This window comes from Cupressus sempervirens, chromosome 3, assembly GCF_028749045.1.
Source record: "Cupressus sempervirens isolate cs-2001-9-10 chromosome 3, ASM2874904v1, whole genome shotgun sequence".
NCBI lineage: Eukaryota > Viridiplantae > Streptophyta > Pinopsida > Cupressales > Cupressaceae > Cupressus > Cupressus sempervirens.
This window is the reverse complement of record NC_143120.1, coordinates 521,930,346-521,946,004: the sequence shown is the minus strand read 5'-3', so window position 1 is coordinate 521,946,004 and position 15,659 is coordinate 521,930,346. Positions and strand designations below refer to the sequence as shown.

The following is a 15,659-nucleotide window of genomic DNA, read 5'->3' as shown; positions in this document are numbered from 1 at the left end:
ACAAATATACACGGTTTACTTTGAGGTTCCAATGCCTTCTATTTTTGTGGAGGTATCCTTGCCCATGTTGGACAACCAAAAACTTTAAAGTGTTTTACACTTGGTTTTCTTCCACACCAAGCCTCAAAAGGTGTAATTCAATCCAATGCCTCATGGGGACTTTTGTTTTGGATGTAATTGGCACAACACATATCTTCTACCCAAAAAACTTGATCTAGAGGCTTATGTTATAGCATACAAGTGCTCATCTCCTTAAGGGTTCTATTCTTCCTTTTAGCAACACCATTTTGTTGTGGAGTGTATGCAATTGAATGCTGAAGATCAATAGCCTCATGAGCACAAAGTCTATAAGTCTTGAGTTCACATACTCCCTTCCATTATCTATTCGAAGAATCTTGATGGCTTTCCTTGATTGCTTCTCAACTTGAGCTTTATCAAACACTTCACTCTTATGAGCAAGAAAGAAGACCCAAGTGTAGCGTGAAAAGTCATCAATGAAGGTGAGAACATAATGAGCCTTTCCAAATGATAGCACTGGAAATGGGCTAGCTACATCACTATGAACCAATTCAAGTACAATAGTATCTCTCCAAGACTTCCTCTTGTCAAACTTCTCTTTGGGATGCTTGCCTGCTTCACAACCTGTACATACACCCTCTGAATACTTGATTTGAGGTAGACCTATGACCATATCCTTGTTGCTAAGTTATCGAAGGTAGCAGTAATTGAGATGTCCAAACCTCTCATGCCATAGTTTACTTTGTGAATTTGAGTGGGTCAACAAGGCAAGGGAAGTGGACTTAGGCACAAAATGATAAAAAGAATAAAGGTCTTGTATCATGATTAGCCTTTCCAATTGCCACCATAGAATCATCCTTTAGATTTTTTACCATAACTGAATTAGGAAGGAACTCCACTTTGTTGCCACATCCATGGTGAGTTATTCGGTAGATTGAAAGGAGGTTGGTGCTAAGGTTGGGAACATGAAGAACATCCTTGAAAACTCCATTATCCAACTCAACATTCTCTTTTCCTTCAACTTCCACTTGTGTGTCATTTCCCACATAGATGTAAGGTACATGTGATGATTTCAAAGAGAAAAAATGCTACCTTGAAGCACCCATATGATGTGTAGCTCCTGAATCAAGAACCCATTCCTCAAAATTATTTGTACTTGCTACCAAAGCGTGTCCCTTACCTTTTGAAGTGGATGAAGATCCCTTATCCTTATAGGCATTTGACACATCAATTTTGTGTTTCCTCATAATGTTTAGCAACTCATCAATTCGCTTATCTTACACTCATGTTCATCATGACCATTCTTCTTACAATAGGCACAAGTTTTCTTCTCCCTTTTGTTGAAGTTGTTCCCCTTATTATTGTTGGAAAAAAACTTGCCTTGTTGTGAGGAAGATTGTTGTGTGTCATCTTGTGGCTTAGCCTTCCACTGCTTTTGCTTCTTGTTGGAATTTTTACCACCTTGATTCCCCTTATTAGCCACCAAGGCTTTGGACTTGGAAAATTGGAGAATTCCCATACTGACTAACTTTTCATGTTTTAAGACCAACATTCCTAAAAATGACTTGAATGAAGGCTTAGTGAAGGTACTTCTCATTGTTAACTTGTGGGTATTATAACTTGAAACAAAAGCCGCATATTCAGGAGGAAGATGAGTCATCACATGTTTGATCAACTTTCCATCCTTCATGGGTTCACCACAATCCTTAAGTTGTGCCCTATACATGTCTACTTGGTAAGATAATCTTTGATGGCGTCAAAATTCCTAGGATCCAATTTGAGAAGATTGTCCTCAATGGTGTAGGCTATATCTTCATCTACTATCCCATACAATGCTTCAAGTTTATTCCAAACTTCTATTGGATTGGTAATGTTCCTGATGTGATATTTGATAGGATCTAAGATATTCTTTAGCAAGGTTGCTGAGGCCATCTCTTGTTTTCATTCCCACTGTTCTTTACGAGACTCATTAGCATCATCATTAGGTTTCTTTGCTACATTAGTTACAAATGTAGTAAACCTTTTTCAACTAATGGTTCCTTTATCTTTTCTTTCCAAGTAGCATAATTATATGGTGTTAATTTAGAAAAAGAACCCATAATGCAAAAGAAAGAGCACAATATCAAGGAGATAGAAGAACACAAGACACACACCCCCTTTCACTCAATCAAATAACCCCCACCCCCCATAAAAAAAGATTTGGCACTTGATATTTAGTGCGGATACAATAGCCACTTGCTAATTTTGGGCCGAAGTGGAATTTTGATTTTTGATATTTACAACTGAAAATATGAAGCTATATATGACTCAACAAGATAAGATACAAGAACTCTCAAGGATCTAATTAATTACAAGTGCCAAAATAGGCTAAAAATGACTAAATGTTGAAAGTACCATGTCTACTTAGAATTACTCCAAATTGATACCAAACTTGGAAAGTAGACAAAAAATTATGCTCTTTCAAAAAAAAATAGCACCTGAATATGTGTTCATATGAGCCCGAATGAAGCCTTGGAAGTTGTAAAAATCAAGATTGGCAATTTTCAGAAAAAAAATTAGGAACAAAGATCACAAACAACCTGCACCAATGTGTAGATCACAAAATTGTACCCCCCCCAAAAAAAAAGCTCGAAAAAAAGAGTCTGTATGAGGGAGATATTGTTGTTTGAAAATCACCTCTGTAATTATTTTACCTGAATCGTTGTCGCTGCACCTCCAAAAATCAAATGACTTTAGATTTCACCTCAAATGTCCAATTTGATGAAACAAAAGTTGATTTGGGAGTTTTTTTGACCTTCTGAATGTGATAACAACATCTGATTTGCACCAACAAGCTCCAATCTTGACTTGCAAAAAAAATCTCTCCAATGGCTATGCAATGAAGCTCCTACAAGCTCTGATACCATGTAAGAATTTGCCTAAGGCAATAATTCAACACCAAGATCAAAAAGCTCAATAGATAGCACAAGAGAGACAAATGAGAATCAAATGAGAATGGATATCAGATGATTGGATGAATACATCATAGAGGAGCCTTGTATATAAAGGCATCTAGAATGACTAGGAGTCAGCAAAGAGATAATCATCACAACTAAGCACATGTCCACCAAGAGAGGCTTATCCTTCATTGTGCATGAATATATGTGCAACAATGAGAGGATAAGAATACACGTGTATCTCATAAAGAGATTTAGTAGACAACATGTGCTCAATTGGAGTGCAAACAACTATGTTGTCTACATGACAACTCATATGAGTATGCAAACTCTTAGGTCTCTACAGGACAACTAATATAAAAATGCATTATCCTAAGTAAACTTAAGTGAAGTGTAAATAGTAAATACTTATTTACACCAACACAAGTTAGTAAAGTTGTAGATTACAAATTAGAGAAAACCCTCATTAACGCACAAAGAAAGCCAAAACCATGAACATCACTAAACACTTGCTTAGACAACATATATTATGTTGACAAACACTAACTAGTAGAGGACAACAAAGTGGATTTACTACCAACTACAAAGATAAAGTGATCAATGGGAAAGTACAAGCCCACTAGCTTGAAACAAAGGAAAGAAAGAAATGAGCTCCAACCATCCAACAAACCATTAACCCACAAATTTAAACATTTACAAGTACCCACCACACACTGGCAAATATACCAATTGAAAATAACAAGTACTAAAATGGTTTCCAATCACAAGAACCAACAAACAACAAGGAACATGAAGTTTGTATACATATCCCAAGAAAATAGAGGAAGAGGACCCCTAGCTACAAATGAGTCAAGACGGTGTGTCAAAAAGAAAAGACTTACGAAGAAGTGGATCCTCCATAGCTTCCCTAGCCCATGAGACTAATTCTTGTAAATCAAGTGTACAACCTTTGTTAATCAGAGTATCTGACACACCATTGACTTCCCTATAGCAATGTCGGATCTAGTAATGCTAAAAAAGGAGAAGTAGCCAAACTTCTTTATTTTCCAACTGGGGGACTTGAATTTCTTGATAGAAACCATGATATTCTTGGAATCTCCTTTAGTGACCAAATTTGATACCTTGTAAGAAGCATCGAGCTTGACTCCCACGAGGAGAGCCCTTGCCTCTACAATGTTGTGTGTCCCCTAGGATCTTAGCAACTAAAGTTGTCATTATGACACCTTTGAAGTTTCTCATAACAACACTAATGCCTGAGATGCCTAGGTTGCCTCTAGAGTCCCCATCAAAAGTTCATCTTAATGAAATTAAGAGGTGAGGGTTTCCACTTGATATCCTTTCTATTACTTATCCTCAATTTGTTCAATAGGAGATTTTCTTTGAAAGGAAGCAAGATGTGATCCCATTCAACCGAAATGTGAGTTTTATGGAATAAAACACAAATCTGCACTTTTAGTCTTCATATAAGTAGTGACAAATTTAGAAATAGATGCTTCAATTTTTTTATAACGGCTCCAAGGGAGCTAACCTAATTGCATTTCTATGTATGTTTGAACTAAAAAAGTATTTAAGTACTACATTAAGATGTGAAAATTGAAGCAAATTATGTTGATATTAAGCCATAGATGTATTGAACTACATGTGAAGTTTTACTAACTTCCTTCAAATCCATGTACAATACGTGATGAAAGGTTGCTTGCACTCCTCCATAGAGAGGACAAATGGTATGAGCAAATGACTTCCATAACTTTACCATTTACATAAATATATTTAATAATATGAAAAAGACATGCTACATCTTGGAAAGAAATGAAGATTTTAGGTTTTGCATAGAAACTACATTTACATGCATACTCCATACTCCACATGCAATGCATTGTACAAACAAGTACAACTCATAATTTGTAATCCACATTCCTCATTTTTTAACAATAATTCAGTTTTCTAGTATTATTATTTACAATTAGACAATATAGCATTAACAAGTATAAATATCTTTACACATTTATCTAAAAAACTACTAAAAGATTTCAATTCAAAACTTTCTACTTGAAAAATTATTTGATACTAATTCAAAAAAAATTATTAATAGATTCAATACATTAATTAATTTGTCTACATTTAAAGTCTTTTGTCTTACTAATTTATAAATACTATACTTGTTATTTTTATTGTTACATTCAAATGATAATAAAAATTAAGATAAAAGAGAGAATTTTTATTTACTCATTCCATTACTCCATCCCTTCTGCCATTAATTACCAATTGTACACCAAATGCTTGTTTATAAAGGTATATGGAAGTGTCCCTTACAATAGAATTAAAGCATATTAACCATCCCACAAGTTGGAACCATAATTAGGGCTATAGAAGCATGATGTGACAACTCTTACTAATACGGTCGTGGCAATATATCATATCATGGAGCAAATATTTTATCAAAGATTTATTCCATTGTAACAGCGCCTAGTTTGTAATAAAAGACTGCAGAAGTTATTGTGTAGATTTTCAGTGTCAAACTCAAGCATATGTTTAGGTTCAACAACTTAACAAAATTAATGGAAAAGGTAGTGCAGATAGTGCAAACTCTAATGGAAGCCACATATCATACTTGTGAGATTTAAGACAAACGATAAACGTTCTGTCCAGATAATATTTTTTTGTATGGAATTTTCCTCCAGCTTGACCATCTTAATCTCATTTTATCTCTCTGCTCTAGCTAGCATTTTAATTTTATGTTTTGAACCTTTTGTAACAAGGTGCGTATAGAACGGTAAGGATATATAGAATCAGATGTAATCTATCTATACAAAATGGGGTTCAAATACAAACTTGATACAATTTTTGTACAAGGATTCTAGAAGCCTCCCAGATCACAACCAATATAATTTTGTGAGATTGATATCATGATAAATTTATTCCTACTACACGACATCAGAAATTTCATAATTCAACTGTAACGAAGACAATCTTCAGAATGATATGGACATATTTTGTATGCACAATAAATTGCTATTGGAAACTAAAAATTTTTAACCATGGTCATGCTTATTAACTATAGCCCTATGGATATGAAGATTATGTGATTGTTAACAAATCTCGTGGCCCTAATTTTAGCAGTTCCCTTTTCTGGGATTTCCAACGTAAACACTTCCTCAAGAATCATTACAAGTTCAACAGTACCTAGGCTGTCTAATCTCAAAGTTCTAAAGGAAATTTGATGGCCTCAATTTTATCAGTTCCCTTTTCAGGGTTTTCAAAGGCAGGCACTTCCTCAAGAATCATTACAAGTTCAACAGCACCTAAGCTGTCTGATCTCAGACTCTCTTAAAAGTTACAGAGTGAATAACCTGCCAAGGTTACAATTGCAATGTCTTAAATTAGACGCATAGGATCATCCAAATATTTTGGACTTATCTGCTTCAAGGTATTATAGCTACAAAGTATTTCAAAAAATAATTACTGAAATGGTTTATAAAAAACTCATGACATGCTGAAAAGAAGAAATTTCATTTGAGCCCAACGTGTGAACTCCATTTCAACAAAATCAATGGTCCTTATCAAAAGGTTCCTATCATGGCATCAATCCTTTTTGGAACTCATATCCCCTTGAAGGGCGCTGCTTGAACCACGCACTGCAATCAAATGTTATTAAAAATATGATAAGTGGAAATGAAAGTACAGCAATTAAATAAGGATAGCATTAAATACAAAACATAAAAATCTTTGGCTGGAAATACTATGATAATTAATGCGTAGAAAGCTTATAAATTGCAATTAAATAAATATTGCTTATCCAACTACTTGATAATGGGCTTAGAAGAAATACACTGAAATTTCCCAAAAGAAAATCCACACCTAACAGGAGACGGGCATAATGGAAAACCTTTTAACATTTACAGCCCAAAAGAGATGAACACAAATAAATTATATTATTAGATTCCTTGCATTTGGGTGCCATTCCCTGTGATTTTTGTGACTGGTGTGTCTTGAAACAATTGAGATTCTTGCTCGTGACTGTAAATCAGGGTTTCTTCCCTAATGACGCCAGAAAAATGTACTCACAACAGTAACACATCATGGAATTAGTTGCAACTGGAAAATGTACATGCAATGAGTTTAATCCTTACTGCATTCAAAAAGCGTTGAAAAATGGGATGCATTCTTTATGTTTCACATACTCTTGAATAGATAGGAAAAATAGTTCTATTTCATCTGACACTTTTAACACAGCTTTGGATGCTCTGTTATTTTATTGAAATTATTAAACAGATCGATTTTTGATAAAAGCACTTGCTTTCCATCTACACCTCCCCACAAACATTTTTCCCTGTAATTATAAGTATTCATCCTTCCGAGTTTCTCTAGCAAACTTCATTGTGATGTTGATTATTCGTCAACAAAGTTTGTCTGCTTCAAATGATAGCTACAAACAGGATTATCAACAGGTTGTCTTGACTCTTAACCAACAATCATTTGGTGACATCTATGCAGCCAAAAATATGCACCCAATTCGACCCTTTTGTAGTTTATTTATTAATTTAAAAGTCAAAGAACAGTTATATGCACCTGGTTCGACCCTTTTTGTAATTTATTAATTCATTTAAAAGTCACAGAACCACTGTTCTGCGACTTTTAAATGAATTAATAAATTACAAAAACAGTTGAATCGGGTGCATATTTTCAGCTATTCATTTCTCCTACTAACAGCATTTCCATTTTCAGAGTGAGGGCATTGATTTTGTGATAGGCCCTTCCTATTCTAGCAAAGCATTTACTAAGAACTACTGTGCAACAAAAGAATTATTCTCTGAATTCTCAGTATGTTGTTCACCATATATGATTTCTTATTCTAATTATACTTTTGTAAAGCAACTGATAGTTCGTTTGTAACAATTTACAGAAAAAAACAATTCTGGCATTATAGCCAAAGAATTGAATGCAGCTCTTCATCTAGTTATGTAGGAATCAATTTTCCCACCTATGGGGATGCTAGCAATCTCACCACATGCCTCTCAATATACTGAAGATTTGAACACAATTAACATAGAATTTCTTTCTATTGCATTAAAACTTTAAATTAAATTAGTTACGGCATTCATCAAGTAAAAAGAACAGGCTACAAAACATATTAATGGAGCTTTCCAACCTGGAAAAATTAAATGAAATTGAAAAATTAATATAATAAACTATGAAGTCAAACACATTAAAGAGGAATTATTTTAACAGACCACATGGAGACATGTCTTCCTAATAATGTTTGGAAGCATGAAAAGAGAATATAAACCCATAAGCCCAGCTTTTTGTGACAGAACATCAACCACCTACCCTCTATACAGTCAGCATTTGAAGTCCGCAGCACATACTTTCTTCAACATCCAACTGATCATAGTAGCATATAATAGCATTAACTGACAAGCACAACTTTTGTACCACAACCAACTGCCTTACAAACCTTGCTCAAACTTCTGGCAAAAGTACGTCTAGATTGCTTCCTGCTTCTATATGATCTCTATGTCCTGTTTCCATGAAACCTTTACTTCTCGTGATATGAACTCTGCAGTGTGCTATCATTAAATCACTTTTTCTTTCTCTCATACAATCATTTACCATTGTTTTTGTACAATCATAATTAATTGTTGTCACTCTTTCTTGCAGTTGTAAAACCTACCCTCTATGCAGTCAGCATTTGAAGTTCATACCCATCCTTTCTTCAACATCCAACAGCCCATAGTACCATATGATGGCATCAACTGACAAGCACAATTTTTCGTACCATACAACTTACTGCCTTACATACCTTGCTCAAATCTCCAGCAACAGTATACTGACATCACCATATGCCAATATTGCTTCCTGCTTTCATACAATCTCTATTTCCTATTTCCATAATACCTTTGCTTCTTACTGTGATATGGCTTCTGCGGCTTGCTATCATAATCATTGTTGTTATACAGCTGTCAATAATTATTGTCATGCAATAATTAATATATATTCTCATGTGGCCACTTTTTCTTGCAGTTGTACGAACCTTTCCTTGAAGTTGTAATTGGTTCTTTCCTCCTTGTTCATAGGTGATCTTCCCCACTGGCAGTCATATGGTCTTCCCTTTCAACCTTACTATTGTAGTGAAGTCTCCCCTTCAAAACGCCATATGAGTACTCCTAACTGTTGTCATACAACTACGTATCATTCACTTAGCACTTGTAGTATTCACAGCAACTACTACAGTAGAACCATCGACAGTTCATTTCATGCTCTTAGTCTTGTCAATCCTCTATTTTGTCTACTTAATTGCATTCTGAAAAATTGTAAGAAGCTGAATACAGTAGTCCTTTGGAGGCACTTGCCTACACCGAAAAAACAGATTGGATGCTCTAGTTTGTTGGGAGAGTATATTATCTTTTTTTGGAATTTTTCTGTTGGTAGAATTTAACTCTTGTCCTAAGGAGAGGGCATCAGGAAATAATTAGACGCCAATCTAACAGAGCAAAAAAATCAATGCAATATACAACCTTTTTCCTAGGTTTTTTTGCAAAGTTCAAATTTTAATGAGACAAAGCCATGTTCCTCAAGCTTTAAAAAGCAGGACTTTGGTGAGTATTTTGGAGTTGTGTATTTTAGTAGTGATGGCTAGAAAAATAAATCTACAAGTTACAGGTTTTCCACCCTCAACTGTATGTCTTCAATGCGGAAGACAGCTATATGTAAAAGCGTTTTCAAAGTATGGCACTGCTCAAGATGACTCTAGAGAAAAACCACAGCTACATTTCTAATGATGATTCAAACATCTTTGCAGTTGAGCAGAGCTGGTTCAAAAATGCCTGCACAAAAGAGTACTAAAAAAATAAATGGGCAACACCAAACAAAATTCTAAAATCAAAGCCATGCCCACACCTGAAACTCCCAATTGGTAGAATCTGACTACCACAGAATCCAGAGTGTGATGAAGCAACAACCTTGAGGACCATGAATTGAAGGCATACATAGAGAACATTAGTGTTGTTCTCCAAATGCTCTACTTCAACAACTATGATTTTGAGCCGTAACTTCATTGTATGGCATCCACCTGCAACAAAGAAAGCCAAGCATCTTTTGTGTACTAGATTAGGGGGTGTGCATCGTGTACAGGCCAGCTGAGTCTACTAAGCTCTTCATACCCTCTTCCAGACTCTCAATTCAGACACCAACAAAATAACCTTCTGCAGCTTTCGATTTTGACCACTGTATTTGTTTGGGCTAATCTTGTCTTAGAAAAATGATTTTTATTTCATCTTTCTGCGATAGGTTGAATATGGAATTTGTTAAAATACATTTGGAATAGCTTAACCTAAAAACATGAAATTGAAAATGATAAGAAATTAATTTTACCTTGCTTTTATATTAATGAAAATTCTAATGTAGTATTTACTATTTTGTGAATGATTTATAATTTTATTAATATATATGGCCTCCAATAATAACCATTTTCTGAAAGGTGGAGAACCTGGAGTTCAAATGAACAGAAGATGATCTCTCATGTCGAAGAGTTATGTTAGCTTTTGACTACATAAATATATCTCCAAGTCAAATTTTAGGAATTTTCAAGTTGATTTGAATGGTACCAACAAGCTCAAATTCGCCATGTAAATTGTTGGTGTGGAAAGTGGTATTTGAGTGCTGTCTAGATGCCACCTAATTAAATAGACCATCATGGCATTATTTGGCAGGTTTCAGGTTTGCATGCTTTTAAATAAGGGATATTTAATTCAAAGTTAGGAAATTTGAAAAAAAAAATACATCAGAATTATATAAATTAGGAAATATTTAACATTCACAATCATATGTTTATATTAGGTGTTACGTGCCCAACTAGCTCATAAAATGAGGAAGAGAGACCTTGGAAAGGGCTTCTATTATGGATACATGGATATGAAGAGAATAATGCAAGGAAAGCAATCTGGAATTTGAGAACCAAAAGGGATCCTTTAACATATCATCAGCCATCAAGAACCCACAGATTTGCCATTGTCAAGTTGGTAAGATCTTACTCATTTGCAATGTGATTTCAAAATGCTATAAGAGAGGATTTGAAGAGTTCTTGACAACAAACAATTAACTTCAGAATAAAAAATTTAGGGGTGAAAAAAGCTTACTTCCAATTTTTGTGTAAATTATGGAATGTCTTGTTTGAATGCATCAAAATTGTTTCTTAACCTCAATTTATGTATGCATGCAAATAGGGAAATTCATATGGTAAAGACGAGAATTCTCAAGGAAATTGAAGCTTTTTTGTTACTTAAGAATCTAAGATTGAAAGATCTGTCACCTACTTGACAGAAATTCAAATAGGTAGAATATTCAGAATTTCATTGAAGCAAATATTTAGCAACTGGGACTGATTTCTTGAGTACGACTATCAGATATTTGTGGCTGCATGCAGATGACTTTTTGGATGTCCCACATCTTCCTTCAGCTTGTATAAATCTTTCCCAGGCCCTGTGATGATATCCCAAGTACTGCTGTCAAATTCCAAGGACCACAATTCAACAGCTAGAGGCTGCATTTCAATTCCAGAAAATGTGCTAAAAATCCAAGCCCTGCTTCCAATATAGTAACAGCGATTAAACTTCATTATCAGATTCTGCCAAGAAGAGAGGGTTTGTGTCCCATTCTAGTAGAGTTCAGGGTATCTGCCTAGATTTCTTCCCTCACCAGTTTGAAGGCAAAAGAGAAAATATCATCCAGATTTTTTTTTAAACAATTCCATTGGTATCTTATAGATCATACAAAAAGGCATCAAACAAAACCTTATATTACTGGGCTTGTGCAATTTTTACCGATAATTAATATTTGCTTCACATTAAATATACCACCTCAAGTTATCGGCAAGGGATGATAAGTGGCCCCCTTTCAAACGATGGCAATGAATAATTAGATTCTTATTAGCAAAAACTATAGATTTTCGTACATAGACACCATTATTAATTTTGTCCCCTTGATTAGGTTTAGCCTATGGAGAATAATCAATTAATAGGATAACATTATTATTTATTTGCTTATTAGCTAACCAAGAGGGGAAAATAAAGTCCTCCCTTCCCAAGATTGTAGGTCCTCTAGCAATGGAAAATTAGGATGTTGTAGAATCTCTTCACCTTCACACATTTCATCCTCAACCAGTAAGTCCCTCCATTATATCAAATATTCCCAGACCATCTTGTTTCTCAACTTCCCATCCCCAGTGAGCAATACCTTCAAGAACTACTACCAAATTTCCTTCCTCATCTAGTGGGGATAGCTCTAGAGATACAAATGTGTGCTGGCCTAACACCTTGAGACATGAAACATGAAACACATTATGTATTTTCTGCCTTTTGGTAACTCCAGCTCAAACACGTCTCCAACTGTCCTTGATATCCTATAAGGCCCATAGAAATGAGGTTTTTGTTTTTGTCGAACTGCTCTTCTTCAGTGCAGATTGTTTGTATGGTTGTAGACACAAGAAAACCAAGTTCTTGGCCTCAAATGATCGCTCAATTCTATACCTATTCGCATACATGTTCGATTGATTGTAAGCATGTTGAATGTTGTCTTTCAATGTCCTAAGGATATCCTGATAATTTTGTATTGCTTTTTTCACCTGAGGAGCCTTGCTATCATCAAAAGCCAAATCTACAAATGATAAAGCATCATATCCATACAAGGCCCTATAGGGGGACATGCCAATCAACATATGAAAGACGATATTGTATCAATACTCGACCAAATGAAGCCATCCAATCCAAGCACATTGCTGGCCTTAAACATAATTTGGCCATCACTGACTATGGTTCTATAAAGCCTGTGCAACTTGAACACCTCTCTAAAAAGTAGATCCGCAACCTGAGGTGCTGAAAAATATGTAGCAATGGCAAAGAAATGTGCATACTTTCTTAACATGTCCACAACTCCATAGATGCAATATTTTCTCTAAACCCTGAGATGAAATCCATGGACGTTCCTTCCCCATTTTGTCCAAGTACAAGCAATGGCTGATGAAGGCCTACGGGATAGGTATGTTTTCACTTGTTTTGCTAACAAGTCAAACATTCTCTAACATGTTGCAAGTTTGCGACATCGTCCATAAGACCCTCCAAGAGACTCATGCACTTGACAATATGTTTCAAAGAAACTTGGATGTCTTGCTAGAGGGTTATCATCTGATGCCTCATAATCTTGTCCTTCAATTAGATCCTGGTACAAGATAAATATAGTCATTATAATAAATCACATCATCTCTTACACAATATACATCATCTTGCATGCATTCATTAATCAAATCAAAGGAAAAAATGTCTTTGGTATACTCAGCCAATGATTGAGATTTCCAATAAGCTGAAATATTAGTTAGAGAGAAGAGGGTGGGCTTCCTAGAAAGAGCATCAACAACAATGCTATTTTTTCCCTTGATAAATTCCACATCAAAATCATACACTTGAATCTTGCTTACCCATTTTTGTTGTTCATTGAGATATTTCTATTCCAAGAAATACTCAAGACTGTTGTGATCAGTTCTGACAACAATTTTGCACCCACTATATGGTGTTTGAACTTAGCTAGCACATGCATAATAGCTAGCATCTCCTTAATCATAAGTGGAGTACAATCTCTCTAGATCCCTAAGTTTGTTCTTGAATGCAATAGAGTGCCTATTCAGCATCAAACTACTCCAATCCCTTGACCCAATGCATCACACTCAACAACAAATGGTTATATGAAGTTAGGTAGTGCCAACACTAGGCATGTGCGCATGACCTCCTTGAGCTTATCAAATGTCACTTGTGCCTCATCACAGCAATGGAATGCTCCCTTTTTTGTGAGATATGTCAAGGGTGATGCCAATTGTGAAAAGCCTCGCACAAATCTCTTGTAGTAACAAAGACCCAAAAAAACTCTAAACTCTTATATGTTCTTGAGGGGGCAGCCAAACTAAAATTGCTTGTATTCACTCCTATTGTACCTTAACACCATCAACTCCAATCACATGTACCAGATAAAGAATCTTTAACATTTTGAACTCGCATTTGAAAGCCTTCACAAACAATGATTATGCTTCCATGATACTCAAAACTACATCCAAATGTTGCAAATAGTTATTCCATCTCTTGTTGTATATCAATATATCACCAAATTAAACTAAAACATATATCTCTGGACTCGAACTCGGGGAGTCCCGATGCCAGGACTCTTGCCGGCGGGTGAGATGGAAAAGACCAAAAAAACATAAAAATGCTTTGTTTAATAGGACTTTTTTGGTTTGTATAACATGTTATTGACCTAAAAAGGTCATTCCACCATTTGCTTGTGCTCACAAGAGAGAGGAAAGAATTAGAGAAGAATATTGGAATTTTGAGAGAAAAATCAACAAACCGGTTTGCTCTCCCGTATTGATTGCTAATGGTTTGTGCATCTTTCTAGCTTGCATTAAAGCATTGAGAGGAGCTTAAGGGAGCATTTGGAGGAGGTTTCTACAAACTTGTATTTCCATTGCTTGTGCAAATTTGAAGAGGTAAGCTACAAGTTGTTGCATTTCTTTGTGTTATTTTATACTATGTTTTAAACTTTTACATTTGTGTTTTTTTAGTATTTTTACTTCTCATTTTGTTTAAATTTGTTTGGTCTCTACTCTCTACTACTAGTCTACTATTTTTTTACTTCTCATTTTGTTTACATTCATATTGCGGCAGGCTGGCAGCGAACAGTAACTCATTGAAATTTGATATAATGTCTCAACAACAAGGTGAGGGAAGTGGAAATAGGCCTCCATTTAACCCTAATGCAGACCCAAGTGCAATAGCAAGGGATAGGGCTTGGAAACATGCCATCCCGGGGCACAAAAAGGAAGTTGTTACATGTTGGCATTGTGGTGCGGTATATAATAGGGGAGGAATAAATAGATTGAAGTATCACCTAGCACATATACCTAGACGTGATGCTAAAAAATGCAAAAATGTACCCCAAGATGTTATGTGAGTCATGCAAACTCTTCTAGAGGAAAAAATGGAGCAAAAAGAATTGAAAAAGAAGCAACATGAAGAAATGGCACAACTAGCCGGAGCCTAATAGGTGTCTTCTAGTTTTCGCTCTCCATTATTCCCTACTCTACCTACAGATACCACTGCTTCTATGAGTGTGAGCATTGGGCCTCGCATTCGCAAGCAAAAATCGACACTTGATTCTATGTTTGCTCCACGCACGGCTCCAAGTTCACAGCCATCGCTTGAGGGCATGGGTTGGAACAAGGATAAACATGATTATGCAAAATTGGCACTTGGGGACTTCTTCATCTACAACAACATTTCATTCAATGCAACAAGGTAATTATTTATGTAAATTTAAATTTAAGTCTTCTCTTGCTTTCAAAGTTACAAGTTTCAGCTTTCAATAATATGTTTATTTTGTTTATTTTAATTTGTATTTTGTTTTCAAATTTATTTATAATATACTAATTTGTTTAACTTTAAATTTTATTCTATTTGTTTTAGGTCCCCTTATTGGCAAATTGGAATCGATGTTGTTGCTGTTTGTGGTCCGGGGTTCAAAGCCCCTAGTGTTGAAGAGCTAAGAGGGCCTTATTTTGAACCAAAAGGTGGTTGATGTACAAGTTGAAATCACGAAGCAGCGTGAAGTGTGGAAGAAAAAAGGTTGCACCATCATGACTGATGGTTGGACTGATAGGAGTAGAAC

The 15,659-nt window shown here is 35.3% G+C and overlaps 1 protein-coding gene across 4 annotated transcripts in view; it reads right to left on the bottom strand.

Annotated features, from left to right (window-relative positions):
- Nucleotides 1–5,983: 5,983 nt before the first annotated feature.
- Nucleotides 5,984–15,659, bottom strand: part of RPS10 (ribosomal protein S10) — a 76,646-nt gene continuing 66,970 nt past the window's right edge. For all 4 annotated transcript variants that reach the window (XM_089820659.1, XM_089820660.1, XM_089820661.1 and 1 more), the window contains exon 3: nucleotides 5,984–6,589. In XM_089820659.1, coding sequence (XP_089676785.1) covers nucleotides 6,537–6,589 — 53 coding nt within the window. In that variant the 3' untranslated portion in view covers nucleotides 5,984–6,536. The remainder of the gene's footprint in view (nucleotides 6,590–15,659) is intronic.